The 27,067-nt window shown below is 32.6% G+C and overlaps 2 protein-coding genes and 1 pseudogene across 4 annotated transcripts; 2 read left to right on the forward strand and 1 right to left on the reverse strand.

Annotated features, from left to right (window-relative positions):
* The first annotated feature begins 1,284 nt into the window (after positions 1 to 1,284).
* Positions 1,285 to 13,865, forward strand: LOC115977981 (metal tolerance protein 4-like). 2 transcript variants are annotated; one of them, XM_031100015.1, is made up of 8 exons: positions 1,285 to 1,589; positions 6,988 to 7,302; positions 8,461 to 8,633; positions 9,480 to 9,678; positions 11,753 to 11,931; positions 12,030 to 12,180; positions 12,924 to 13,054; positions 13,356 to 13,865. In XM_031100015.1, the coding sequence occupies exons 1-8, from the start codon at positions 1,379 to 1,381 to the stop codon at positions 13,533 to 13,535; spliced, it is 1,539 nt and encodes a 512-aa protein (XP_030955875.1). In that variant the 5' UTR covers positions 1,285 to 1,378; the 3' UTR covers positions 13,536 to 13,865. The 2 variants fall into 2 exon arrangements, with proteins under 2 accessions (XP_030955875.1, XP_030955881.1); XM_031100021.1 differs by lacking the exon at positions 6,988 to 7,302 and having other exon boundaries at positions 1,286 to 1,589; positions 13,356 to 13,699.
* Positions 13,866 to 16,694: 2,829 nt separating this feature from the next.
* LOC115978013 lies at positions 16,695 to 21,485 on the reverse strand (annotated as a pseudogene).
* Positions 21,486 to 21,837: 352 nt separating this feature from the next.
* LOC115978024 (metal tolerance protein 4-like) lies at positions 21,838 to 25,743 on the forward strand. Of its 2 annotated transcripts, none has more exons than XM_031100064.1 (3): positions 21,838 to 21,890; positions 25,020 to 25,156; positions 25,456 to 25,743. In XM_031100064.1, exons 2-3 carry the CDS (start codon positions 25,079 to 25,081, stop codon positions 25,633 to 25,635), a joined length of 258 nt encoding a protein of 85 aa, XP_030955924.1. In that variant the 5' UTR covers positions 21,838 to 21,890; positions 25,020 to 25,078; the 3' UTR covers positions 25,636 to 25,743. The 2 variants fall into 2 exon arrangements, with proteins under 2 accessions (XP_030955924.1, XP_030955917.1); XM_031100057.1 differs by lacking the exon at positions 21,838 to 21,890 and adding an exon at positions 22,465 to 22,507.
* Positions 25,744 to 27,067: the final 1,324 nt, after the last annotated feature.

Below are 27,067 nucleotides of genomic sequence, written 5' to 3' on the forward strand. Positions count from 1 at the left end.
TTTTTTTGATAGGACTAGAAAGAGCTTGATGTATGTGCAAACAAGCTTCTCTTTTTTGTTTTTTTGTATATGAAGACCAATCAAGGTTCGTTTTTTAATACTAATAACCATTATAATATAATTATTAATATATACGTGTTAGTATAGAACTTTTGTATTAATCTATCTGTCCTGCAAAATACAAAAATTCTAAAGTCCTAACAAAATTTTTTATAATATTTAGGTACAGTACAAGTACTTGCCACCGTTACCTACTTACCTACTTTTTTTTTTTTTTTCTTTTTTGCTTCAAATTACCTACTGCTGTGACAGTATTGGGTGCGGTTTGGATCAGCTTTTTGCGGGTGTGCATTTTAAAATCATGTTTCGTTTTTTTTTTTTTTTAAGCCACAATATTTGATTTTTCTCCTGTAAATAGTACATTTATGTACAGTTTATGGATGTTACAAACTTCACTTTTTAATCATTTTTTATTAAAAATGAGTCTCACAATATTATTTAAACATTTAAAAATTATTTTGTTACAATGTTTTCAGTTTTTAGTTTCAGCAAAATAAGTTCTACCCAAATGGACCCTTAGTGAACGTTTGGGGTAAGTGTCTGCGTTTTTTCAGTTTGCGTTTTCAGATTTTTTTTCCCCTATGCATGAATAGTAACATCACATGGGTTCACTGTGCAGGGGACAAAAATCACTGTTCACACACTGTCATCACTATAGCAACACTGTTCATGTATTAAAAAATATTAAAAATAGATCCTACGGCACTATTTACACATTTAAAAATTATTTTACTATAGTGTTTTTAGTTTTCAATTTCAGTAACAATAAATTCAATTTAAACGGATCCTTGATATTATTTTATGTTTTACCTATCCTTTCCAAGGCAATAGAAAAAATTAAATTTTGGTAGCTAACAAAGCGTACATATTAGAATTTATATTATATATATATATATATATATAAATTAATTAATTAATCATAGCCGTACAAAATCTGATTATAGTTAGGCCTCTTTATTTTCTAAAACTGTTGTCTAACTTAGTCTGTGTGAATTAGGATTAAAAATTAAAATTATTTTTTCTATTATTAATGAACCACACAGTTGACATTGCACTTTTTAACATTATTTATGAGCTTTAATTAACTATTTTAACTCATTTTTAGTAATAATTTTTTAATTTTAACAAAATAATCGATATCTAAACACACGCATTAGATATTTATCATATTTATTTATCATATTTGTTTGGTGTATATATGTGGCAAGACATGTGTGTGAGAGATAAGTAAGAAGACACATGAACAAAGAGACACAGACACAGCAAAAATAAGAACAGAGAGACACAGACACAGACAAAGATAGCGAGAGAGAGAGATATGGAGGATACGGATCTGAAAGCGCCGATTCTGGGGGCGAGTCGAAACGGTACAGGAGGGGGGAGGCTGAGTCGGAGATCGTACTCGGTGAAGTCATTGAAGAAAGATTTCGCGTTAAGTTTGCCTGATAAGCTTCGCTCTGCTGGTGATTTCGACCCTGAGTCTCAAACTTTCAGCCCTGACCTTTCCACAATCTCCGGCTTAACCAAAGGTCTCTCTCTCTCTCTCTCTCTCTGTGTTTGACTGTTTGGTTTATCAACAAAATGCAGGAAAAGAACAAAAAGAAAATGGTGTATGTATGGATTTGTGTATATAATCTGTACATTGCACAGAAACGCACACACGATAGAACAAAATTCACTCATTGCTATTAAGGAAAACGTAAGATTTTGTTCTGTTTTGTTTGTCTTCTACACTTTTGCATAACATTTCACTTTTTTTTTTCCTCAACTTTTGCTGAGGTGCATGCAAGCTGTGATTGGTTTCAATGCGAAAAAAGTGATGTTTTGGATCAATCATTTGTTTGTCAACTCAATCTATTGTGTATGTGTAAGGATCAAGTTTCACAACTCAAAAACTTTTCATTTAACTAATATTTTAAAAACTCAAACTTTAGATTAATTATATATTTTCATTATTATTTAACATGTGCATCAAATTTTGTGTTGATCTTTTTTTTTTTTTTTTTTTATAAACTCGTCTTCTATACATAATTTTAAAATTAAAAATTTTAAACATATTATAGATGATATATATATACTATCATTCTGAAATTTTACAGACACGAAAGGTATAAAAATAAAATGCAATTCAATCTTGAATTTTTCAAAAATACACATAGATTAAAAAGTTATTGAGTTTCTACCCAAAAAAAAAAATAATCATAACATGTAAAAGCCATTACACATAGTAGGGATTATGCATATCACGGAAGAATTTTAAAATATATATATATATATATATATATATATATTCCTTAAATTTCCCTTTTTGCGCTTTGGAGGAAGTGGTATTTGAGTATTAGAAATTAGAATCACCTAAGAAAGTATTCCTTGCACACCATAAAATCATAAGAGCTTAGACCGTGCAAAATTCATGTCTATTTTGTATAAAAAAAAACACATACTTTTTCTATTTTACACACCCACTTTTACAAAATATCCACACCAATTTTATCTATTCTATTATCTATTATATTTAAATAATAATATTTCTTTAATTTGTTATTATATCAAACAAACCACTACCTAGGCTCCGCCCACCTTTTTCTTTCTTTGTTGTTGTGAGAAGAAGATAGATGAGAGAGCAATCTGACGGGGAGAGAGAAAAAAAAGTACAAATCATTTGCAAATGGTTATTAAATTTGTAATGTGATTAAAAGTATAAATAAAAATTCATTTGAGTTGCCACCTAGTGGGTTCAGAGAAAAAGATAATGTTACTACTTATTAATAATTTAACAACAGTTGAGTTGGCAAATTTTTATTGATTTTTATTTGAGTTCACAATGAGTATCACTTTATTATTTTTCATTAGTAACTTCTTTTTTTGTGATTCCTTTTCCATTAACAACATGTCACATAAGCAATTGTGAAATACTTTATAAAATTTTTATGGTTATAGAAATTTAAAAAAAAAAAATATCCAAACCGATTCCAAAAAATTCTGTCCTTTTTTCTTAATATTACTTCTAATAATAAGTTTTTATAACTGGGGGTGTGAATTGGAGTCACTCTTCGACTTTAACCCCACATGGACCACATCCCTTATTATTTTCAAACATTTTCAAACAGAGTTAAAAATATATATATATATATATATATATATATATTGTTTTTTTCAATCAGCATATCGTGTGGTGCACTGAGATAACTTTTTATCTATATGTCTTGGCGTTCTAAAGTAATGGATTAAAAAGCAAGATATTAATATGGTGTCCTACTTTCCTGAATTCAAAAAAAGAAGTGTCCTTCTGTCCTTGCAGGCTGCAACAGTTTATAATGGCTCAATCAATTCTGTGAAAGGGTAGAAACCCATGACAAGGCTTTGACAATAAACCCTGGACCATGTCTTTCCCAGCGTGACCGGGGTTCCCCTCCAATTTTATTTATTTATTTTAGTTTTACGATCATATGGTAATTTTTTTAATCACAAATTATACACATATATATATACACAGGCACAAGAGATTGATTAATAATGTTCATAAAAAAAAAAAAGAGATTGATTAAACATATTTACTAAACAACTCACCCCCTTCTACTCTAGGAAACATGGGTTCTCAAACCCCGCAAGCTTTTTTTTTTTTTTTTTCCTCGAGAAAACCCTCAAGCCTTTATGTGAGATTAATTCAATAGCTACAAAATTGTCATCTTAATAAGTTATTAAAGTTACGTTAAAAAATAAAAATTAGTAATCTTGTAGTTGTAATTCAATTGGTTAATACTTTTTAATGTTTTCAAATAAAATATTCAAAGTTCTAATCACCTATCTCCCAATTGTAACTATTAAATTATCAAAAAAATGCAAAAATTACTCAATAAAAGAATAAATTATTAAAGAGTGCAATTTTATATACCCACATATTATTTAGCTTTGACATTCTCTTAATTTTGGGATCTAAAATAATAACACTTTCCATCAAATTGGATTTAAGTTTAATTTCTTTTAACCGTGTATTTAAATCATTTAATTTGCTAAATTATTTGAACAAATCTCATGACTATTAAATACATGCATATTAATTTTTTTGAGTTGCCATGTAATAAATTGGAAAATTTTCCTTAAAAATTGATTCAGACGAAAATTCTGTCCATTTATTAAAAATCAATGGACAACAATTTTTCCCCTTATGATGCTCTGATGAACGTTTCTGTGTGCGTGATTGCACTTTGTTTGTTAGGCCATGCTAATGATCACACACTGTATTAGGCTTTAAGGTTGTGTCATGTCTTAATGCATTCGATCCTAGCTGGATTATGAAATGGTTTGTACTAGTAAAATTAATTTGTCGGCATTCTTAGATTCACTTAACATGAATTAGATAATACATAAAAATAATGAATTATTAAATTTTGGACAAAATTTTTCATCAAAACGGATTTGTATAAATGTTTTCTAACCCATTACATGACGATCAAATGTTCATGCATATATATTTTAGTTACATGACTCATAAAGTAATTTAAACAAGTTATATATCTTAAAATAGAGCTTGCGATTAAAATTATAAATGGATTAATATTATAATTTTCATGTTTTTTAAAAAATATATTTTAAAGGAAAATTGTGTAATTAAAATAGTTTAAGAGAATGTAACTTTATATGCAATTTGACAATTTCAAATCCTTCACTATTTGCACGATCTATATGGACCCTACAACTTGTCTAGAAAATAAAGAAAACAACCTGAACTTCCATTTGGATATTGTAAAGAAAGGGGGAAAACAAAATTACTATTTTGCATTTATTTGAGTAGTAGTATTCATAAACCATGCCCAATGTATTATGCTCCCATTTGTAGGCTGCCCACCATATCATGTTGTTTATATACCACCATTAATGGCATTTATGAACTGAACCAAGTAATAATTGTGGTTGGTCTCATTTATTTTATTTTGTTGAAAACAATGAATAGGACCATTCATTAGTAAGATCAGTAACATCAATCAATAACAAGTGGGACATAAGAACTTATGGTGGATGTGCAATTCATCTTGATCTTTTATATAAGATATAATTGTTCTCAATTATTACTATATAGAATTGAGATGATAATATTTTATATACACACTGTAGACAAAATTCATGCACATACTCCATACAAAATGGGTAAATTGTAAATTATAAATCTTTACAATTAACTCCTTAATTAAGATTACTTAGTGCCAACAAAAATTTCAAGTTTACTTTATAATAATATTCATCTCATTATTTAAAATCATTAATACAATCATCAAATTTGTAAACTAATGTGAATGAACATATTGCATCTTCTTTATTTTTTATTTGTTTTCTTTATAAGGAAGTGGTATCTTAGTCTTTGGTCAAACCCATAAATCTCTTAAATGAATTGTGTAGTTAATTAAATTTGAGACCTCTAAATTTACTTCACGGCCAATACTAATGAACCCACCACCTAGGACCAATGTTTTTTGTTTAATGAGAACTAAATTTACTAATTTTGACATATTACTATTAGTGCACCCCACCATCTTACCATCTAACTAATTTGTGAAATTTAATACTAATTTTGGATAATTTGGCAAACATTGTAACTTAATTTGAATTAGAATGTTGACTACAATCATTCATAACTTAAGATGAACAAATGACCCTATAATTTATAGTAAGTGGTTATAATTTTTTTTTCATTTTGAGAATCAAGTTGTTACAATTGTGCTTGTTTAATTTCATTGATTTATTTTGTTAAAAAACTATATAAAAATAGATACAACTACATATAATAAAAATGCTATAAAAATATATATTCCAAAAAACGGAAAAAAGAAGAAGAAGAAAAGAATCAAAATAAGTGGAATCGAATGAGCACAAACCCAGATAAGATTTATTTATTCCATAAAATATAATCTTAACATTAAAAATGTTTCCCAATGTGGAGGTCAAAGTTAGCACAACCATGATATGATAGGAAACAAGAATTATATTTTGCTTTAAAGTTATGCTCATGCAATAGGGCTTTCACATAATGCAAATCTCATGGTATAATTTCATAGGAGATAGAATTACACTTCTCATACAAGCCATATCTCTTGGTAACGAGAGGAAAATATTAAATATATACTTCATCTGTATTATGAATGGGCCTCTTACAAACATATAGCACATAGACGCGCCCCATAAAACAGATGCTCAGAACACTGTTTCCGTAAAGAGGTCTTGATGTCGGTACCAAACAAGATACTTTTTTTTTTTTATACCGGTGACAATTACTATTCTATTATTTAACACTATTATACTTTGTTAGATTCAAAAGTAGTCAGCGTCTCAAAAAAAAAAAAATTACAACATAATTTTATAATAATCAGGTACACTCTGGCAGTACAAGTACTTGCATCAGGATTGGGATCCGGTGCCGTGCTATTCACCCCATTTTCCCTCATAAACTTTTTTATTTTATTTTATTACCTTTACTTCTTTATTTTTACTATTTTTTTATATCTGATTGTAATTTTAAATTTCAACTATCCATACCAATTACATCAATTGCATCATTACCTACTTACCAACTTCTCACTTTAAAAGGAAAATAAAAGACAAATTAGTTTTTTTTTTACATCTCTTTTTCGAGTAAAAAAATTAAGAGTAGTTTGATAAATTCCTTCTAATAAGGTTATTTAAGTGTTATAGAAATATATTTAGATAAAAAAAATGTTGTAAAAATATTTTTAAAAAAAACAGACCTTAAAATTTGGTAAATTTAGTTACAATTTTTTAACTAAAACAGTACGTTTTGGAATTCTATTTATATTTATTTAATATTTAGTAGGTATTAGAGGACTAAAAAATTAAAAATTAGAGACATTAATTATAGTCCGTACAAAATCTGATTGAAAGTCCAGGCCTTTTAACTTACTTTCTGGAACTTAGATGTTACATATATGTGGCAAAGACAGTCGAGCTTAGAAGAATACACACGAACATGGAAACTTAGACAAAGCAAAAGTAAGAACACAGAGAGTCAGAGACACACACACAGAGATATGGAGGATACGAATCTGAAATCGCCGATACTAGGGGCGAGTAGAAGCGGTAGGAGAGGGGGGAGACTGAGTCGGAGGTACTCGGTGAACTCGCTGAGGAGCGAGTTCGTGTCAAGGTTGCCTGATAAGCTTCGGTCTGGTATTGACCCTGAGTCTGATCCATTCTACCTTGACCTTTCCAAACCCTCCAGCTTATCCAAAGGTCTATGTCTCTGTCTCTCTCTGTGTTTGGTTTGTTAGAAACAAAAATACTGGAAAATAAATGGGTTCATATAATATATACAGACAAGTACATAGGATAGAACAAACTTAATTCATTGTTCTTAACTTGAAAGCGTGAGAATTTGTTTTGTTTTGCTTGTCTTTTACACAACATTTCACCTTTTTTTTTTATTTTTTTATATCTCTCAAACTTGCTGAGGTGTATGCTGTGATTGGTGTAAATGATAGGCCTATTTGAATGTGAAAAAAAAAAGGTGATGTTTTGGATCAATCAAAGCTTGTTAACTCAATCAATTGTGTATATATAAGGATCAAGTTACCCAACTCAATAACTTTTCATTTAAGTAATATTTAAACAAAATTCAACCTTTAGATTATCTGTTTTCATTCATGTGTACTAAATTTTGTGTTAATCAAGTACTTTTCTTTTATAAACTCATCTTGTATGCATAATTTTAAAATACAAAAATTTGGAAATTTAAACCATGTTATAGATGAGATATATTGATATATGATCATTGTGAGATTTTGCAGGCATGAATAAAAAAGTATTCAAAAATACACATCGAATAAAAAATTATTGAGTTTCTACCCCCCCAAAAAAAAAAAAAAAAAAAACATAAAACTAATTACATGTAAAACCCATTACGCATAGAAGGGTTTATGTAGAACAGCAGAAAAATTATAATTAAAAAAAAAAAAAAAACTCTTTTTCCTTAAATTGCCCTTTCTGCACTTTTGTACATCTGTTTTATACAATTAAGGTCCTAGTGTCTCGACTTGTAAGTTGCGTTGCATTTTGATACAATAGGAATACTGTAAATGTTATGCCGTTATGGGGACTATGGTTTTGTGTTATAGCATGAGCTACTAAATATAACTGAATATTGGACTTGGGTTTTCTTTTTTCCTTAGTGCTAGATGTACATATATGCCTACATATGTTTTTAAATTCTCAGACATACACATATATATATGTATTATACTGTAGGCCTAGGAAGTAGCTAGGAGAAGAATTTAAAGTTTATTTTAAATTGGGGAACAAGAAGAAATGAGATTATGAATTTAAATTCATGAGTGAAGTTAAAAAAATTTCTTCCTTTTCTTACAATGAATGAATGCATTGTCTTCATTATAGGAGAAAGGGAGTACTATGAAAGACAAATCAATACCATGAATTCCTTTGAAGAAGTCGATTCTTTGATGACATCTAACAGTATTGATGAGGAGGAACAGGCTAAAGAAGATGCTCGACATGAAAGAGCAATGAAGATATCTAATTATGCAAATATAATACTTCTGGCATTTAAGGTGATGTAGATATATAACTTTTATTATTTTCATGGTCTACCAGACTCCAAGAAGGTGTCTCTTACTGGATGGTGTGTTTTAAAACTTTATGAGGCATATATATATGCTTATTTTGGATACAGCTTATTTTGCTGAAAACAGAAAATACTGCAGCAAAATAATTTTTAAATGTGTAAATAATACTGTGAGACCTATTTTTAATTTTTTTTTCTGAATAAAGTGGTTATGGGTACCTTGAACAGTACACAATGTCTCTTGCACAGTGTAATCCGCGTGCATGAACAGTGCAGATTACTGTTCATAAGCCTAAATGCACTGTTCATGTCCCATGAACAATACAAGTGGCGCTAAAAATAAAAAATAAAAAGAAACGCAAAAAACGCAAACGTAGGAGCTAGACGCAAAACCCAAACGCACACATAAAGAAGGCGAGCTTTCATTTTTGTTCATGTTTTACAGGATATATATTTTCAGTTGAGTTTGATGAAGAAAAAACCCTTATTTTTTTAGAACTGTTAAAAGCTCTGGGAAATCCAAGTTTTATTTCTGATAAAGCTCTAAGGTGGAACTTGTAAAATAGTGTAATCTAACCAAACAATATTCTGGAAGAATATATATACTTCGAGTTAAAAAGCACTTAAAATAATTCATTTTATATGACAAAAGTATTAAATTGATTAACATGTATCCAGGCACCCCTAAATCACCATTTTATATAATATGTTACTGGTTAGAGGCAAGTCCAAAGGGATCTTCTTTAGTAAGGTTCCCTATGTTATCAATATATATATAACCTATTGCTCATATACAAACTCCCATAATAACAATATGCATTACAATGTGCAGGTCTATGCTACAATAAAGAGTGGATCTTTGGCCATTGCTGCATCAACACTAGATTCTTTACTTGATCTCATGGCTGGTGGCATTCTTTGGTTCACTCACCTGGCAATGAAGAGCATAAATATCTACAAATATCCTATTGGAAAGCTGAGGGTGCAGCCAGTAGGCATAATTATCTTTGCTGCTGTCATGGCTACACTTGGTATGTTGCAGTACCTTCACCTGCCTTAGGTTTCCGTTGGTTTTCTGTCATGTCATTGATGACTACCTTTTTTTATGGTGAACTTGTTTGTTAATTGAACCTATCCAATTATCGGATTACATTTTATTGAAGACATATAAAGCGAAGTAAATGCAATGTAATTGATTTTTAACAATTGGCTTTTCTTGTTAATAGTTAAAAAATATAGGAACTTGATCATATGTTATATAAATGATCAAAAATGTTTACGAATGCTTGTAATTTAGTGAAATATTGTATACAAAGTAAAAGAAAAAAACAGGGGACTGGTTTTCACTTTTCATATTCTTCTAATGAATGGTTTCTGGATAGTTGGGCCAGATTACATCAGCTTTCTAGCATAGGCAACATAATCGATGTTTAATAATTGGCTTTTCTTGTTAAGAATAAAGAAATAGGAACTTGAAATATTGTACTCCTAATTGGTGAAATATAAAAAAAAAAAAATGTTTATGAATACTCCTAATTGTTGAAATATTGTACACAAAAGTAAAAGAAAATACAGGGATTGTTTTTTGGTATTCTTCTAATGAATGGTTTCTGGATAGTTAATCAGAATACATAAAGCTTTCTAAAGCAACCCATATCAGTAATTACTGCTGTGGTTGATATAACAAACTGTCTTCTTCTTGTCACAACAATATTGAAATACCTAAACAGTTAGAAACCAAATACATTATTTAATACTAGCAAGTTTGTTGATACATTTTTGAATAAATATGAAGCATGATTTAGATAAGGACTTATGAAAGACACATTAGGAACTTATTCCTGAAAAGTGTGGCTTACTCATACTTCCTTAATGATTGATTAAGAATAAGAGCTTCCTCCTGCAGTTTAAACATGCAAAAAACATACAATGTTCACTTGAAGTTTGAGGTAGGCAGAGAGCTTTTAAAATGTTCTGAATTTTGTTCTTGTTTGGACACATGACCTGACACGATGTTGTTATTTACATCTAAGTGCCTGGGGATATAATGGCTGAGAAATTAGGCATCCATAAAAGGTTATATTGGTCATTCTTATCATTTTTCTGGAGACTGCTTGAGGCTTGAGCTTAATATAATTCCAGATGGGTTTAACCAGAACTTTCATATAGTTAGTGGATGTACTGTCACATTTCCCTGCTGCTTATGAAGAAGCTCTGTGAATTGCTATGTTTAAGGACAGCACCTGCTTCAAGTTTCAGTGGGTAACTGCTCTTAAGCAAAAGATAATTTAGAAGTTCCCTTCTCATAATAAAGGAAGGAGAGACCATTGCTTTATGACCAATACATTATATCGTGTTGGTAAAAGCATCAAGCGCACAGGCCTCTCCGAAACTAAGGGTAAAGCGCAAAGCTCAAGCACAGGCTAGATTGAAGTAAAGTGCTCATCTATCATATACAATACATAATAATCTCTAATAACAAGATTTATAAAATATAGATTTTTTATTGGCTTTCCACTTCATTAATAAATCTGTGTGCCTTTTTACTGTTTTTTATTATTACTGTCTTTAGATTTGGTGATTGATTATTGTGGCTGAATTGCATGTTGGATTATCTGTTGGGAATACACTTAACTTGTTGAACTAATCAGATTAATACATTGTATAAGTGTTTGGGGTTGAAATCAGATTTTTTTTTCTATTGGTATCAGACCTTTTAGAACACATAAGGGTCTAAATCAGATTTTTCAAAGAATAATTAATTGCAACTGCTACGCTCATTGATTAATTACTTGCTAGACTACGTAGTATCAAGAAGAATTATGTATTCAGTTGTGTTCATAACCTCAGAATATTGCTTAATTTCTTTGCAGAAGATAATCTGACCTTTGGGTTTCTCACAGGCTTCTTCTCACATTCAACAATTGTAACTTGCAAAAGATTTGCATCTAATGTCATAATATTCTGTCTCAACTTATTCAAAAATCTTAATGCTTTTCAAAAATAAACACCCTGATGAAACTATTAGGGGTTTTCTTCTCTGAATGTGGAATAGATTCCTTTTGATAAGGTTAGGATTGTTACACCCTTCCATTTTTCTTACAGGCTTTCAGGTGTTGCTTCAGGCTGCAGAAGAACTAATTAAAGATGAACCTTCTGAAAAACTGTCCAAAAGTAAATTGATATGGATGTGCACAATCATGATATCTGCTACTGTAGTAAAACTTGCCCTCTGGATATACTGTAAAAACTCAGAAAATGATATCGTCCGTGCATATGCAAAGGTTTCCTATCTCTACTTTTATATTCTTAAGCTTCTGTCATATGTATTATCCTTCTAGCTATCAGCTGCATAACTTCTTGAAATGATGCCAATGTGCAGGATCACTTTTTCGATGTGGTAACTAATGTGGTTGGATTAGCTGCAGCTCTTCTTGCCGATGAATTTTTCTGGTGGATTGACCCCGCTGGTGCCATCATCCTTGCATTGTACACAATAATAAATTGGTCTCAAACTGTATTTGAAAATGCTGGTACTCCTTCAACCTCATTTTTATTCTGTTTGATTTCACAATCTTTTGCATGATTCTGACAAACAAACAAAAAGAATAAAATGGAATTTCATCTCTAAAATCTTATAAGTTTTCTGTCAAAGTTTTACTTACTACTATTCAGCCACCACTTCCTTTACCACAACTCATATTATCCCTACAAGATTAAAGGTTATGCTTCCTTTGGATGTTTGTTCTTTTAAAGAATTTCTCACTGTTCATCACAATAGTTGTTGAAGTTGGAGGCTTTTTAAATTCCAGTGCTTTCAGAGATTGCAATTTGGGCTCTTTATGTTGATTGATTTCTGTAGATTTTATTTTTACCTGTGCTTTCTTTATATATTAGTTTGGTTGAAGAAGGATATTCTTTTATCTGAATCATTTATGCTTGAAAAGGTTTTAGTTTTACCTCCCAGAAAAATGAAGAAACGAAGAGAAGAATATCAAAATAAATTCTGGTTTCATATTTAATTTATCAAGGACGTAGCATTCAGGATACTGGTTGGTGCCAGAACTAAACAATAAATGTTTGGAAAAGAAGGAAAAATATCTATTTTCTGCAGAATGAAGTTATAAATACGGTGCCTACTTCCTTATCCCAATGCATGTGTCCTAAAAAATTTACTATTGATAAATTCTAATTTGTGCTTGGCTATGCTTTATATACTTTACATGGCTGTAATATTCATATTTAGAACTATTTTAAGCTGCATTTCTTGATGCAGTTTCTCTCGTGGGACAGTCTGCACCTCCTGAAGTCTTGCAGAAACTAACATATCTTGTCATGAGGCACCCTAAAGTCAAGCGTATTGACACTGTCCGTGCCTACACCTTTGGTGTTCTCTATTTTGTAGAGGTGAGTCATGTAAATTTCTGAGTAAAAATAAATAGTGGCGAGCTTTTGATCACAACTTCAATCTTTTATTTCATTTTAAAAAAAAGTTTTGAGTCTACAATAAGACATCAAAACTGTGATCCTCCCTTCCCTTTGAGATGCCATTGAAGAAATAGCAAATTAAAAATTTTGTGGGAGATTTTCTTTTAAAATTTATTATGCTATGCAGATGAAATTTTTGCAAAGTTACATTAGGCTCTTCTAAGCATCCTAGTTTTGAATATCTAGGAAAGTAATGATCTTTATTATATTGTTGAAACAGGTTGACATTGAACTCCCAGAAGAGCTACCACTAAAAGAAGCACATACCATTGGAGAGAGCTTGCAGGAGAAGCTAGAGAAACTTCCGGAAGTTGAGCGGGCATTTGTTCACCTCGATTTTGAATGTGATCACAAGCCAGAGCACTCTGTACCCAGCAGACTACCCAACAATCAGACTTGAATTTTAAATAGCTCATACAAGTCTGACATAGAAGATGTGTTAGAATCTTATGGCTTTGTGGAGTTAAATGGTTCGCCTTGAGGAAATAGTTGTCTCTTCACCTAAGCCACTCACTTTCCTGCTCATTCCCTATCAATAATGCTTTAATAGTTCCCCTTGTGACAGGCTAGTGCAATTATGATTTATGGTCTCCATTGGGTTTCAAATGCTTTTTCTTTATGCTGAAGCACAAAGGCAGTTATTATGTAAGAAGCTCTTTTTGTCGTTCACAATTAAAATGTGAAAAAAACTTAAATTGGACTCTAATAACTTAAGCTACTGATAAATTAATTAACTGTGACTAAATTATATATATATATATATATATATTAATTTTAGTGTTAACAAATTGTTAGATTGCATAATCACAGTTAATATCACCAAAATCTAAAGGCAATGAAAAACACATTCTAATTTGATGACGAAGTGGAAAATCTTTGATAACTCCTTGGAGGAAAAACTACTCCAGATTTCCAACCCTATAGGAAATTCATTATAGAAGAAAAAGTTAAAACATTCAGAACTTATCGAACTTTTATAACCTAGACTCTTTATGCAATCTCAGCAAGCGATGCGTTTGCTTCCCATTGTAGTGACTTCTAAAACTTTGGAATCCTTCTATAGAACTTCATTCACAAATAAACTTGTCCACAACCAATGAAATTCTAGCGCTCTAAAGAACTCTCTGGAGAGATACACTAGTGTGCTCACTTATAACAGTTGATAACTTTTGTGGTTTGAATGAGAAACTTTGGAAAGAACTCAAAAGGCAAACACTAAAGGCTCCGCTTGGGAGGAGAGAATGGAATGAAATAAAAAGAATATTTTTCCCTCCCTCTTGTTTGAGAGTTTTAACGGAGGGAATGGAAAGTTCATTCCTTCGTTTGGAAGTTTAAGTGAGGGGGAATGGAATAGGTAGGAGGAAACACTCCTTCCTCTCTATTCCCTAAAACTTTAAATTTTCATTCTCCCAAAATTGGGAGGAATGGAAGGGAATGAAATTAGATTTAATGATTTTTTTACTTAAACTCCCAAAATACCCCTATATATTCAACCATTTATTTTAAAATAGGGGTCTAATAGTAATATTGTCATAAAATGATTCCATTCCATTCTCTCCATGTTGCTCCCAAACAAGATTACTTAAAGATTCCATTCATTTCCATTCCTTTATTTTAAAACATCCAATCAAGGTTACTTAATTCCATTCCATTCCATTTTTTTCCATTCCTTTCCCTTACTTAAATACATTACATTACATTCCATTCTTTTATAAACTCCCAAGCGGAGCCTAAAGGGAGAGGGTCATTTTTTTTAACTGTTTAGGCTCAAGAAAGTTTACTTTTAAGAATAATCCTAATACGACAATCTCTCCCATCTCAATTTGTGTGGTAAGGATGGTTTTACATATGAAATCATTAGGCAAGTAGCCAGGCCTTTAATGTCAATTTATTTTATTATTTATTGTAGTTTCAAACGAGCAAGATCTAGCTCAAGAAAACTCTCCAAAACAACACAATTGTATTAATTTCAAAAAGCCATATCTCACTCATTTAAAAACTAAACTAGATCAAATTTGTGTTTGTTTTGAAGCTCCAAATGTCTATTTTCCTAGAAATAACTTTCATTGAAAAATTCGTTACGGTTTTAAAGATACGTGCAAATGATCATTAATTCATTATCTAATATTAATAAAAGTTCTATTCTAGTTTAATCTAAGTGTATAAGTACATGAAGTTTCCTTCTGGGGACTTGAACCCCTGCCCTTACCCCCCACACCACTTAAGACTTGTGGAACAACCATTACACCAAGGGTGTGCAATGGTTAAGCCCGTTAATTTTAAGCAATTTCTAACCTAGTAACCTAGAGTTAACCTTAATATAGTTCTATTAATACAACCCAAATTCGCTACGTTTTGACATTAAAATTTCCCAACATATCCAACAACCCTAACAAAATGATGTAATCTCATCAGACTTTTGATGCTTTTCATATGTATTAGTCACACTCATAACGGATGCATGCCCCATTAATGGGTGTAAAACGTGCTATACATGCATCAAGCCCTATTAATGAGTGTAAACGTGTTATACATGCATCTAATCTAAGAAGTTAATTTTTGCATGCCCTACTAATGGAGTGTAAACGTGTTATACATGCATCTAAGAAGTTAATTTTTTCGGGTACGAATGTGTGTACATAACCAATGGTCCTTTTAATAAACCTTAGATACAAATACAGTTCTTTTGAGTATTGTATGATTCTCCAATTAAGTTTAAATATATAATTATATTGAATTTCATTAACCCTCGGGAAAGATAACATTAATGTTATATTGACCAATTTAGTTGTGTTTTGAGATTTTGAATTTAGTTTGTCATACTTCTCCACCTCATAAAGTTCATATTTTGATATTCAACTTCCTTAGTCATGGCATATGAAAGATAGGTTCTTCTATTGGCGTGGAATTTTCAAGAAATTTATTTGCCTTTTTTAAAAGAAACTTCCCATTTGCTAATAGAAAACTCGTTTTCATCTCCGGTAAAAGTTTGCAATTATCAATGGAATTGACTCGGTAGTTGGTAGGGATCACTGGTCTGTGTTTTCAGATTCTATACATCCACATCACAAGAAAATCATACGTTTCCCGAACCTGTGGTCCCCACTTTGGCAGGTTGACCCAACCAGCCTAAAGTCCAACCTAAAACCAATAGGTAAAGCTATGGATAAAGCCAAGTGCCCCAATCAATTTATTCATTCCATAGGCACTGCCAAATGATTTAATAAAGCTGGGAACATAATCAGGATATGATATCCTTGGCTTAGAGGCCTTAGGAAACAGACCCAAACTCTAAAACATTTGATTCATTACCTCTCTCTCTTTCCTTTTCTGTTGGCTATGATAAAAATGTTTACTTGCATATGGCTACCATGTCACAAGATGGGTAATCCAGTTTCATGTATTCTGAAGTCCTATTGAGTTGAAAATGGAAATGCAAGTAAAACAGGTTTCACAGATTCCTTATGTGATCTGTCATTTCCTATTACCAATTAGACTGATCTTATAGAACAGGCACATTGAAATGCTACAAAAAAAACATGCGCTCAATTCAAACACATTGTAAAGCTCAGTAACAAAGTCCATTTTCCACAACAAACAAATGTGCCTGATGTAATGCTTACAATTTGGGATGATCGACCAGTCCACAAGTGTCGTACATTGATCAAATCAATAAAAAATATCTTTTGTACTTGGCAATACAATAATCATGTATCACATGGCATCATAGCACCACGCAGTTTTCTCCTCCAGCTAAGTGAATTACTACAGTAACAAAGTAAACAAAAGGTATTTCCCAGTGCTTGGTATCAAGCCCAAATTGCATGCAACTATCACAAGTATAGACTATTTGGTTAGACTGAGCTGATGATTACTCAACAGGAAAAAAGCTTTATATCTGTGCTGCACTTGGGAGTGTAACAAGTACTCTATACTCTCTGTGCCTCTTCTTTCTCCAACTAGTTAAGTGTATTCTTGTGATCAAAAAGCCTCTAACTGCAGCATTTCAAAATTTAAATTTATAAATAAGGAAACCACATCCATCAAAATTCTACAATTCAAGGGGAGGCCTATTAAATGATATGTATGCAGTCCAAGCATCATAAACTGTATATAATACCATATATACAATACAGAATCACTGCTAAAAGATAAATGCTGTGTGTGTAACACCAACAACATCATCAAGTAATCAAGGAATTAATTTGGAAGAGAACTTACTTCAAGATTTTGGTAGCAGCCGACCATTATACATCTTATCAAGTAACTGTTTTGCATCAGGCCTCCTAAGAAAACCTTCGGTAAACCAGTCCCTAAACAAACAGGACACACAAGTTTTCCTCGACCTGCCCATAACAAGAAATTAGTAACACAATTCAAAGTACTTGGGTTCCACATTACCAGAGAGAGGGAAATTAAATTTTTTTTTTTTTTTTAAAAAAAAAAAAAGGAATAAAGCTGATTTGACAAATTGGAACAGCAGTATTAAAATGAATGGAGGTTAAAATCAATGCCTTTTACAACGCAACAATGTCAACATTGTAGCATCCAAGACAACCTGACATATCACAATCTTTTATATATATATATATATGAAAGGAGTGTTGGGGCTGCTAAAGTTAGTCAGAACCCCCTTTTGGGATTGTGCATTGAGTAGCTACTACCCTTTGAAGTGTGTTTTTACCTAAAGACTTCTTGCTAAACCTTTCATATGCATCTTCAGCATTTATGAGCATGAAGAGCTCTTGAGTTAAAGTTTAGCACTCACAAAATATCCAAATTATTGAAACAAAGAACAGACTGTTATTTAAAATTACAACTCAAGGGCTAGAGGGCTCCAATTAACCATATATACTAAAGGCTTGACCGTCCTTTCCTGCAAGCTTAAAACATTGACTGAAACCTAACTAACTATATGTATTTCTATTTCTATTTGTTAAGTTTTATTTGTAGAAATTTCAAAGTAACACCAGCATTTGGTTTTCATTTAATGTCAGCATATCAAAGATGCCTTCAGCAAGCAATTTATTTCATTAGCTTTTATTGTAAATGATTTTTAAAAGTAAATAAAATTTATGAGCATCTTATTATAGTTCATGATCATTAATAATTCTAGTGTTAAATCATCAAGAATTAAAGTACCAAAGCTTTTTACAATGTGTTGAAACAAGATAGTCTCTACTCACCCATGATATTAAATAACACAAAATGTGAAATTGACAGAAGACAACTCTTTAATTGTAGAATTTTTAAAATATAAATATAATAATAAGTCTATCTTTCTAGCTAAGAGATAAGGTTTGTTTCTTTTTCAGTTAGATAATTATAATACACCACTCTCCGCAGGGACAGGCTATGCTATGTAAAGCCCACTCCAACCTGCCACGCTCTCACAGTGATAGCCTTTTACCTCCATAATTAAGATGGAGAATATGTCTATCCAGTTTCATGTATGATAAAACTTTCAGCTACTATGATATGAGGCCATGATTTCAAATGCTGCAATTGACTCCATTAGGAAGGTTAACCTCAGCGGAAAATGCCAAGAAAAGAAAAATGGAATGTGTTCACTACTATTGAACGTTAAAGAATGTCTGAATATCCCAAGTCATTAGTCAAAGAACCAATATCAGATAACGTTCAGAGAAATGAGTATTCAGAATGGCAACAAAACAATTGAAAGCAGCAAATACCTGCTTCTATAACTAATTACCTAATGCAAATGTATCAGTCAAAAAGTACATACCATAACAATTTGGACATTCTGTAAATTCATAGACATCTTTAGCCCGTTTTCTGTTCAGAGCTTTCCATTTTCCTGTACCACCACACATATCACCTAAATAAAAAGCAAATGAACATCTTATGGACTGAATTTCTTATAGACAAGAGTGGGGTACCACTTGTAACAGAATTTAATAAATAGTGATGTTTTCGTAGAAGATTCAATGATTAAAACATAAAATAGATTAAAAGGTGAGACAGATGAAAAACTTTTTCATTGAGACCATGATAAAATCTTTATAACTATGCCAAATTCTTGGAACACAAGGACTTTTAACAGATCAATAAACTTCAATAGACCTTGTAACAGTAAGGAGTTGCAGTAACAGAAACAATTCATATTCACTCTACTCACTCACTAACCTTTTTTAAGGGAGGGATCAGGGGTGAGAGGAAGGAGGATACAACAACAATAACAGATACAAGGTAAACAAGATCCATGATCTAGATATCAGTGTTCCCACCCATGTATAAATTTCTCACAGTTTATATTGATACAAAAGCAACAGAGCTGGCAACTCTAAAATTCTCAAGGGTTCATATAATTTCACATTCTCAACAAGTTTTACATATATTGCAAGATGTGTACACTGTACAAACATTCGGATTATTATTCTGATGAGGAAATAAAAATAAAAATAAAAAACATAGGAAATTTCACACTTACAAAGTACAGCACCGCTGCCCCCACGGTTCCTGCATCCTGGTCTTTCATTTCCTTCCAAAGCAGTTGCATTTTGTATGGAAATAGGGGTACCAAAATTGTTTATCAAAGATAAAATTGAGCACAAACATGTGAGACAACAACGCTGAGAAGATTGACGATTGAGATCCCTGCAGTTTTAAAAAATAAAAAATATAAAAAAAAATCCTCACTTTGTTACAGTTAAGTCTTTTCTATGAGACTTTAAAGTGCTCTACATGTCATTAAGATATTCAGTAGACCGGTGTTTACAGCAAAACAAACTTTTTACTAGCCAAATTTATAAATTTTTAGTACTGTGGCCATCAAATGACTAATGTGAGGTCATTCATGGAAGTTATATTTTAAGAACATGGAAGCCCATCCACAGCATAATGACAAGTCATCTAGTAAATAGTTTTATAAAGAGAATGGATAAACTTCCCTTCTCTACTATACCATTGGCAACATGAACAACAAATTGAATGTGCCCCAACAAAGAGAGCAGCTTCCCACGCAGAGAAATACTAGCGACCCCATCCATCACATCACATTCTACTAAATGGTATTCATACATGGCACATAAATGCATAGGAACTCGTAACAGAATGAGCACCAAATAGTACATTTCCACAAATGAAAGCATTTGATGATCAGCACCACTTCTCCCCTTGCTTTCCAGCAAGCCATGTCTTCCCTCTTATAAATTTTTCTTTAAGAAAATGGTGATCATGCCCACCTTAAAAGATATTGGATGTTGATAAAAATCAAAACTTTTACATTTGATGGTTTTGATGAGTTGTCTGAATCTCCTGGATTTTGGTTCTCACGTTCCAAACTAGACTGACTTGAAATTGACTGTGATTTGATAGAAATGAATGCTGGTTAAAATCACTGCCCTTCCAAAAATATACAGCTTAGCATATTCTAATCTTCAGAGCAATACAAGCAAAACAACAAACAAAATCAAAACAATGACTGCATCACCATAAGTCTGGAAACCCATTTGAATATCCATAAAATAACAAATAATTTTTTTTTTAAGTAATCATTGTTAGAATAAGGGTTAAGAGATTAAATTCATCATTTCCTAACAACTTAAGCTTTGGGAACAAGTAGTAATTTATCAAAGTAACTAATCTTGAATTCGAACCATCTCTCTATTCTCTATCTCCCATTTAAAAAGGTTAAAAATTCTATATGTTGGGTCTCACTTATTAAGAAAGAGTCTAGATTCACATGAAGGGGAGTATTAGAGTAGTAGTTAAATTCATCATCCCCTTGCGACTTAAACTTTTGAGACAAAAGGTAATTTATCAATCATCACAGCAAACTTGAAATTTCACAATATGATGATATTTTAATTCTGATTCTACAACTTCTAACAACAGAATCATTTCTGCATTGACCACTTCTCAACAACGAATTTGTACAAGAGGAAAAAGTAACCCATTTATATATTAGCAGCTCAATAGCACTAACGCCTAACTGACTTGGAAAACAGATTTGGACCCTTTTGGAAGGACTCACAAATAAGTAAAGCTTTTGAAAATTCAAAGAAATATGTAAATATTAATACAGTCATTATACTAATTTTCACGAACCAAACTGGAAATTCAGACAACATGTTCTAGAGCTCAGGTTAACTTGAAAGTTTAGTTTAAAGCAATTCCAACAAGTTCATGCAGCTAAATGAAACTGATCAATAAGCTCAAATTCTTTATTGGGTACTTGTAAATGAGTGTGTGTGTGTGTGGTAGTTAGAGAAAGAGAACTCACAGTGGTCCATGGAGCCAAAGCAAAACGTTGAGGGAGGGCTGAGAGCTGAGAAGAAAATGCCATGTTCTCTCTCTCTCTCTCTCTCTGTAATACCCCAAATTTTGATTTTATGATTGTCAATTTTAATATAGCGTCGAGGTACCCTATGTGTGTGCACAGTAAGATGGGAGTCGACAATTTTGTGTTGCTACAAATAGATGAGAAAATTAAAGTTTTCGTATATACGATTTAGCGGGTCAATTAAAATAAATAAATAAAAAGGAAAAGAGAAAGATGTTTTACGGACTCCTTGTAAAATAAAGTGATAAGTTCAAGTGGGTTTTAAAATCCAGCCCACTACCCCATCAAGCCCACATCTCTTTTGTGTTAAAATATAAGTTGGAGGAAAAAAAATAATTAGGGTTTTGGGATAAGAAGGGTTTCATCATTAAGGAGGCTAGGGTTTTATCAAAGAGGCTAAGAGGTATTTTTTTCCTTGGAGTTAATTGAAGAGGCAGCTGATTGTTTCAGGTATGATTTTTCATCCATTAGAAACAAAGAATTAAAGGATTAAAATTTTATCTTAGAAACATTGGCGATATGTAGATTTGTTTCTAAGAGATATCTTTTCCTAAAAGTTGGTCCTTGAATCCTAGATTGAGCCACGGAATTTCTAGAATCCGTGATTTTGGCTAAGTCTTCTTCGGTTTTGCACGTATAAATTATATATATTGCCATCAAGTCTCCTATTAGATTTGTGTATATTAGGTCCTACTGGATTTTCCACGTTTTCCTTGATTATATCACTAGTTTAGGATTGACCCTAAAGAGAAGGTGGCGGTCAATAATAACATGAAGTCTTGTAGTTGGTTAAATTTGACATTTGATATACTGGATGATTGTTTTAGAATAACTAATAGATATATTCAGATTTGATGTTTCTACGTGTGGGAACTAGTTTTGCCTATATTATAACTCTAGGAAAAAAATAAAATAAAATAAAAAGAGAAGGTTGTGGAGTATTATAGTGTTTTAGGAAGTAGTTTATGATCATGAAATTTCTTGCTTATTGATTAAAGTAATTTTCTGTTTAGAGCTTACAGAAGACTAAAAGTGCTTGGCCGTGTTCGAATATATTAGCAAGAGAGGTAAGTAATTATGCATAAAATGCACAAGTTTGTCCATTAGGTTCTTAGAAGTTAAAAGTTTTCAAAAGTTTTATATTTCAAAATTATATTTTCTAAAGTTTGTCAAAAGTATTTTAGTATCATTGAAAGAGAAATTTCAACTATTAAATAATATTTTAAAGAGATACTTTGAATTTTAAATAAGTTTTGAATGTCCAAATCTCATTTAAAAGATGATTTCTAAACTAAACTATTTTTCCGTAAATAATTGAGTTTCAATGTAAGCTTTCTAAAAAGGTTCTTGTCCTTTAAATTTATTAAAACCAAGTAGTTTTAAAGTCATATTCCTATTCTCCAAATGATATTTGAAACGTTTCTTTTAGCCAATTGAATTTTCAGATTTACTCAAGAATTGTAATATATTTATATAAACTCTTCAGTTCTTATTCATTCCCTAAGAGGGTCAAGCATCCTTTGATTTATGTTCTATTCGATATTGTGATCTTTGATATGCCTCTGTATTTGAAAAGAAATTGTTAATATCAAGTAAATTATTATATTTTGTATAAATTTTGCTTTGTGATATGTGACTCAAAATAAGTGTTTTTGGATTTGATTAGATATATCAGATATATGTGTAAATCCGCTCACAGGATTGTATGTGAGAATATGTGTTGATCCCTTACCAGCAAGGGTTAGATGTTGGTATCTGCTCACAGGATTGTATGTGAGAATATGTGATGTGTATATGTGACACTGTGCTCTAATCAATTTTGTGAATGTGATTTCAAATGATTTTAAGATGTGATTACAATTGTATTAAGTGATTCATTATATGTTTTGGAATAATTATTTTTGATATCATTGAATGAGTTTGTGAAAAATCAAAATATTTGTGCCTGGCTTGACTCTATTCCATTGTGTATTTTGTATAATTACTTACTAGATGTGTGGCTCACCCCATCAATTACTATTTTTCATATTAAAGTATAGTTGGAAACATAGAACCGTTGGGTCGCTTTATAAGGTGCAAGGTAGAGTATGGAAGTCGTAGGTGACTTCAGTATGCATTGAAGACTAATAGAACTTTAGCTACCTTATTTTTGTATTTCATGTTTTTATGGAGATTATTTCCCATTTGTGGAGTTTAGACTTTTTTTGTGAGAGGTTTTTTTTAAGAGTATTATTTCTTTGGAGTATTGATCTATTTTGGATTAATTATGTTTTTATGGAATTATATAAGTTTAGCAGGTTAGTCATGCATCTAAATTCATGTTCCATGGATTTGGGTCGTGACACTCTCTCTCTCTCAGACACGCACACACACTATTGTGTTGTATGGGACAGTGGCATGGGATGGCATGGAACACAAAGGTCGTGGAGGACCTCACATTCACCATCCCCAAAACCAAAAATCTCAAAAGTGCTTTCCTCGGTCATTGTCTTGTGTTATATTAAATGACTCGTCGTTTTGCCTTCCCAATTTTTATAATAAAAAATCTGTCTACGCCTTTTAAAGTAATTGTACATGTTGTAAGGACGAACTTTGTCGACTTAAGAAAGTTTTAGTGACTCACAACAGTAAGAAAAGAATGTGCTTTCAACCCGCCAACCCAACCCAACCAAATATCTTGGGTTTTTTTTTGGGGTTAATGGGTTGTATTAGATTTTTTTTTTTCTTTAATTAAGCTTTTTATTGGGTGTAGGGGCCCTTTTTGTATGATATGGTATGTTGGGCTGCCTCCTGCGGTAATGAGCTGGGCTGCCTCCTGCAGTGATGGGCCCTGGTGTTTCTGAGTAAGGGAGCTGGGGCCAGTCCAATTGTAACTCAACTTGGGCCGGTTTGTGCACAAACTTATGCCTTGTCTGCCAGGAGCAAATTTACGGCAAGCAGAACTGTTGCAGACGAGTTACGGCAAACAGATATAATAGTAACTAAAACAGAGTATTTTGACTTATTTAAATAAACAGTTATGTATTCCCTCCTAATAAAGCATGATTACAGTCATAATGATATCAATCACAAAGAAGAACGAAGAAAATAATACTGGCTAATTTAAATGGGCATAAATTAAGTTTTAGGCTTAGTCTGCCGCAACAAAGCCAAAGAGGAGAGAACGCCTATTCTCAATGCAAATAACCCCCTCAGGAAAAGGATCCTGCCATGGGGATTAATGGCTTTGAGGGAGTCGGACCTGAATGGTTTTAGTTTTACCTCCCAGAAAAATGAAGAAACGAAGAGAAGAATATCAAAATAAATTCTGGTTTCATATTTAATTTATCAAGGGCATAGCATTCAGGATACTGGTTGGTGCGAGAACTAAACAATAAATGTTTGGAAAAGAAGGGAAAATATCTATTTTCTGCAGAAATTGAAGTTATAAATACAGTGCCTACTTCCTTATCCCAATGAATGTGTCCTACAAAATTTACTATTGATAAATTCTAATTTGTGCTTGGCTATGCTTTATATACTTTACATGGCTGTAATATTCATATTTAGAACTATTTTAAGCTGCGTTTCTTGATGCAGTTTCTCTCGTGGGACAGTCTGCACCTCCTGAAGTCTTGCAGAAACTAACATATCTTGTCATGAGACACTCACACCCTCAAGTCAAGCGTATTGACACTGTCCGTGCCTACACCTTTGGTGTTCTCTATTTTGTAGAGGTGAGTCATGTAAATTTCTGAGTAAAAATAAATAGTGGCGAGCTTTCGATCACAACTTCAATCTTTTATTTCATTTTTAAAGAAAGTTTTGAGTCTACAATAAGACATCAAAACTGTGATCCTCCCTTCCCTTTGAGATGCCATTGAAGAAATTGCAAATTAAATATTTTGTGGGAGATTTTCTTTTAAATTTTATTATGCCATGCAGATGAAATTTTTTGCAAAGTTACATTAGATTCTAAGCATCCTAGTTTTGAATATCTAGCAAAGTAATGATCTTTATTATATTGTTGAAACAGGTTGACATTGAACTCCCCGAAGAGCTACCCCTAAAAGAAGCACATGCCATCGGAGAGACCTTGCAGGAGAAGCTAGAGAAACTTCCGGAAGTTGAGCGGGCATTTGTTCACCTTGATTATGAATGTGATCACAAGCCAGAGCACTCTGTACTCAGCAGACTACCCAACAATCAGACTTGAATTTTGAATAGCTCATACAAGTCTGACATAGAAGATGTGTTATAATCTTATGGCTTTGTGGAGTTAAATCGTTCGCCTTGATTATTTTTAGTTTATTTTATTATATGAGTGAGTTTGGCCACTAAGCTAAGTGTCACAGGGTCAATTTTTTTTTCTTTTAAATTTTCTATCTGTGATGGCATTAAGCCCCTGACTTAGTCTCAGCTAACACTCCACACACACACACCGCAGAAACACTCAAAATAGATTTATCTAGGGAATTCACACACACACAGCACACACAGTATTTACAGGGCACCAACCTTAACCTTTATTACTCAATATCAAGTACAAAGAAAGCCTGGAGAATACACATGAAATTCTCTAAGCAAAATTACACACTCTGCTGTTAACAGCCCCAACAGCCTAGGATAAATATACGGAATTAACTATCACAATAGTTACTGCCAAGTAACTGCCCCTTGTCCAGAACTTGCTGCCACATGTGGTCTGACTTAAGACACCTTCAACTGATGCTGTCTTGGCCTGCTTTCCAAGTTTCCATCCCCTACACAACAGGTCTAAACATCCACAAAGCCAGGAACTGCTTGGTAATTGCTGTTGCACGCTCTGCACATGCCAGCCCATTACTCAGCACATCATCATGGGGCTTCTGCCCATGCTCCAGCAATCCACACATAATAGTTCCATCACGTTTTAGAAGCCTTGACCTCCTACCCAAGCCCTTCTCATCAGCATCATAGCCCACACTACATGTCCATATGCAACACCAAGTAACTGTCATCAGCCCACTCATACAAGTTTATGCATTATGCCAATACCAACCAGCCCAATGCCTTACACAGCATATCATCATCACAACAGCCCACCACTGCCTTGCACCCAAGCCACCAAGCCCGCATACAAAGCAATCACTAGCCAAACCACTATGCCATGCACTATCACATAGGGTCAACACCACCTGCTGCTGCCCATCATCAAAATCCGTCTCTGCCCACCATGGCCCTCCTCTGCCATGGCCTTAGGGCATCATGTGGAGCAAGGTGCCTCCACATGCTGCCCCTCATCATGCTCGTCAATCTGAATCCAGCAAGGAGACCGAGCTTGTCCCCCTCAAAGCGCAATTAGGAGCTTCACTAGGTAGGCATGAGGAGCCATGGGTGTCTTGAGAAAACATTGAGCCATGTGACTAGCCTGATGTTGTCCAAGCACTCCAATTCCTCATGCCATCATCAGCAACTTATAAAGCTCCTAACACTAAGGGAGGGTCATGATTCATGAGATGTGGTCTAGCTGAATTGTGTTAACCCTTAAGAAAATAGTTCTCTTCACCTAAGCCGCTCACTTTTCTTGCTCATTCCCTATCAATAATGCTTTAATAGTTCCCCTTGTGACACGCTAGTGCAATTATGATTTATGGTCTCCATTGGGT

Source organism: Quercus lobata, chromosome 1 (assembly GCF_001633185.2).
Source record: "Quercus lobata isolate SW786 chromosome 1, ValleyOak3.0 Primary Assembly, whole genome shotgun sequence".
Lineage (NCBI taxonomy): Eukaryota > Viridiplantae > Streptophyta > Magnoliopsida > Fagales > Fagaceae > Quercus > Quercus lobata.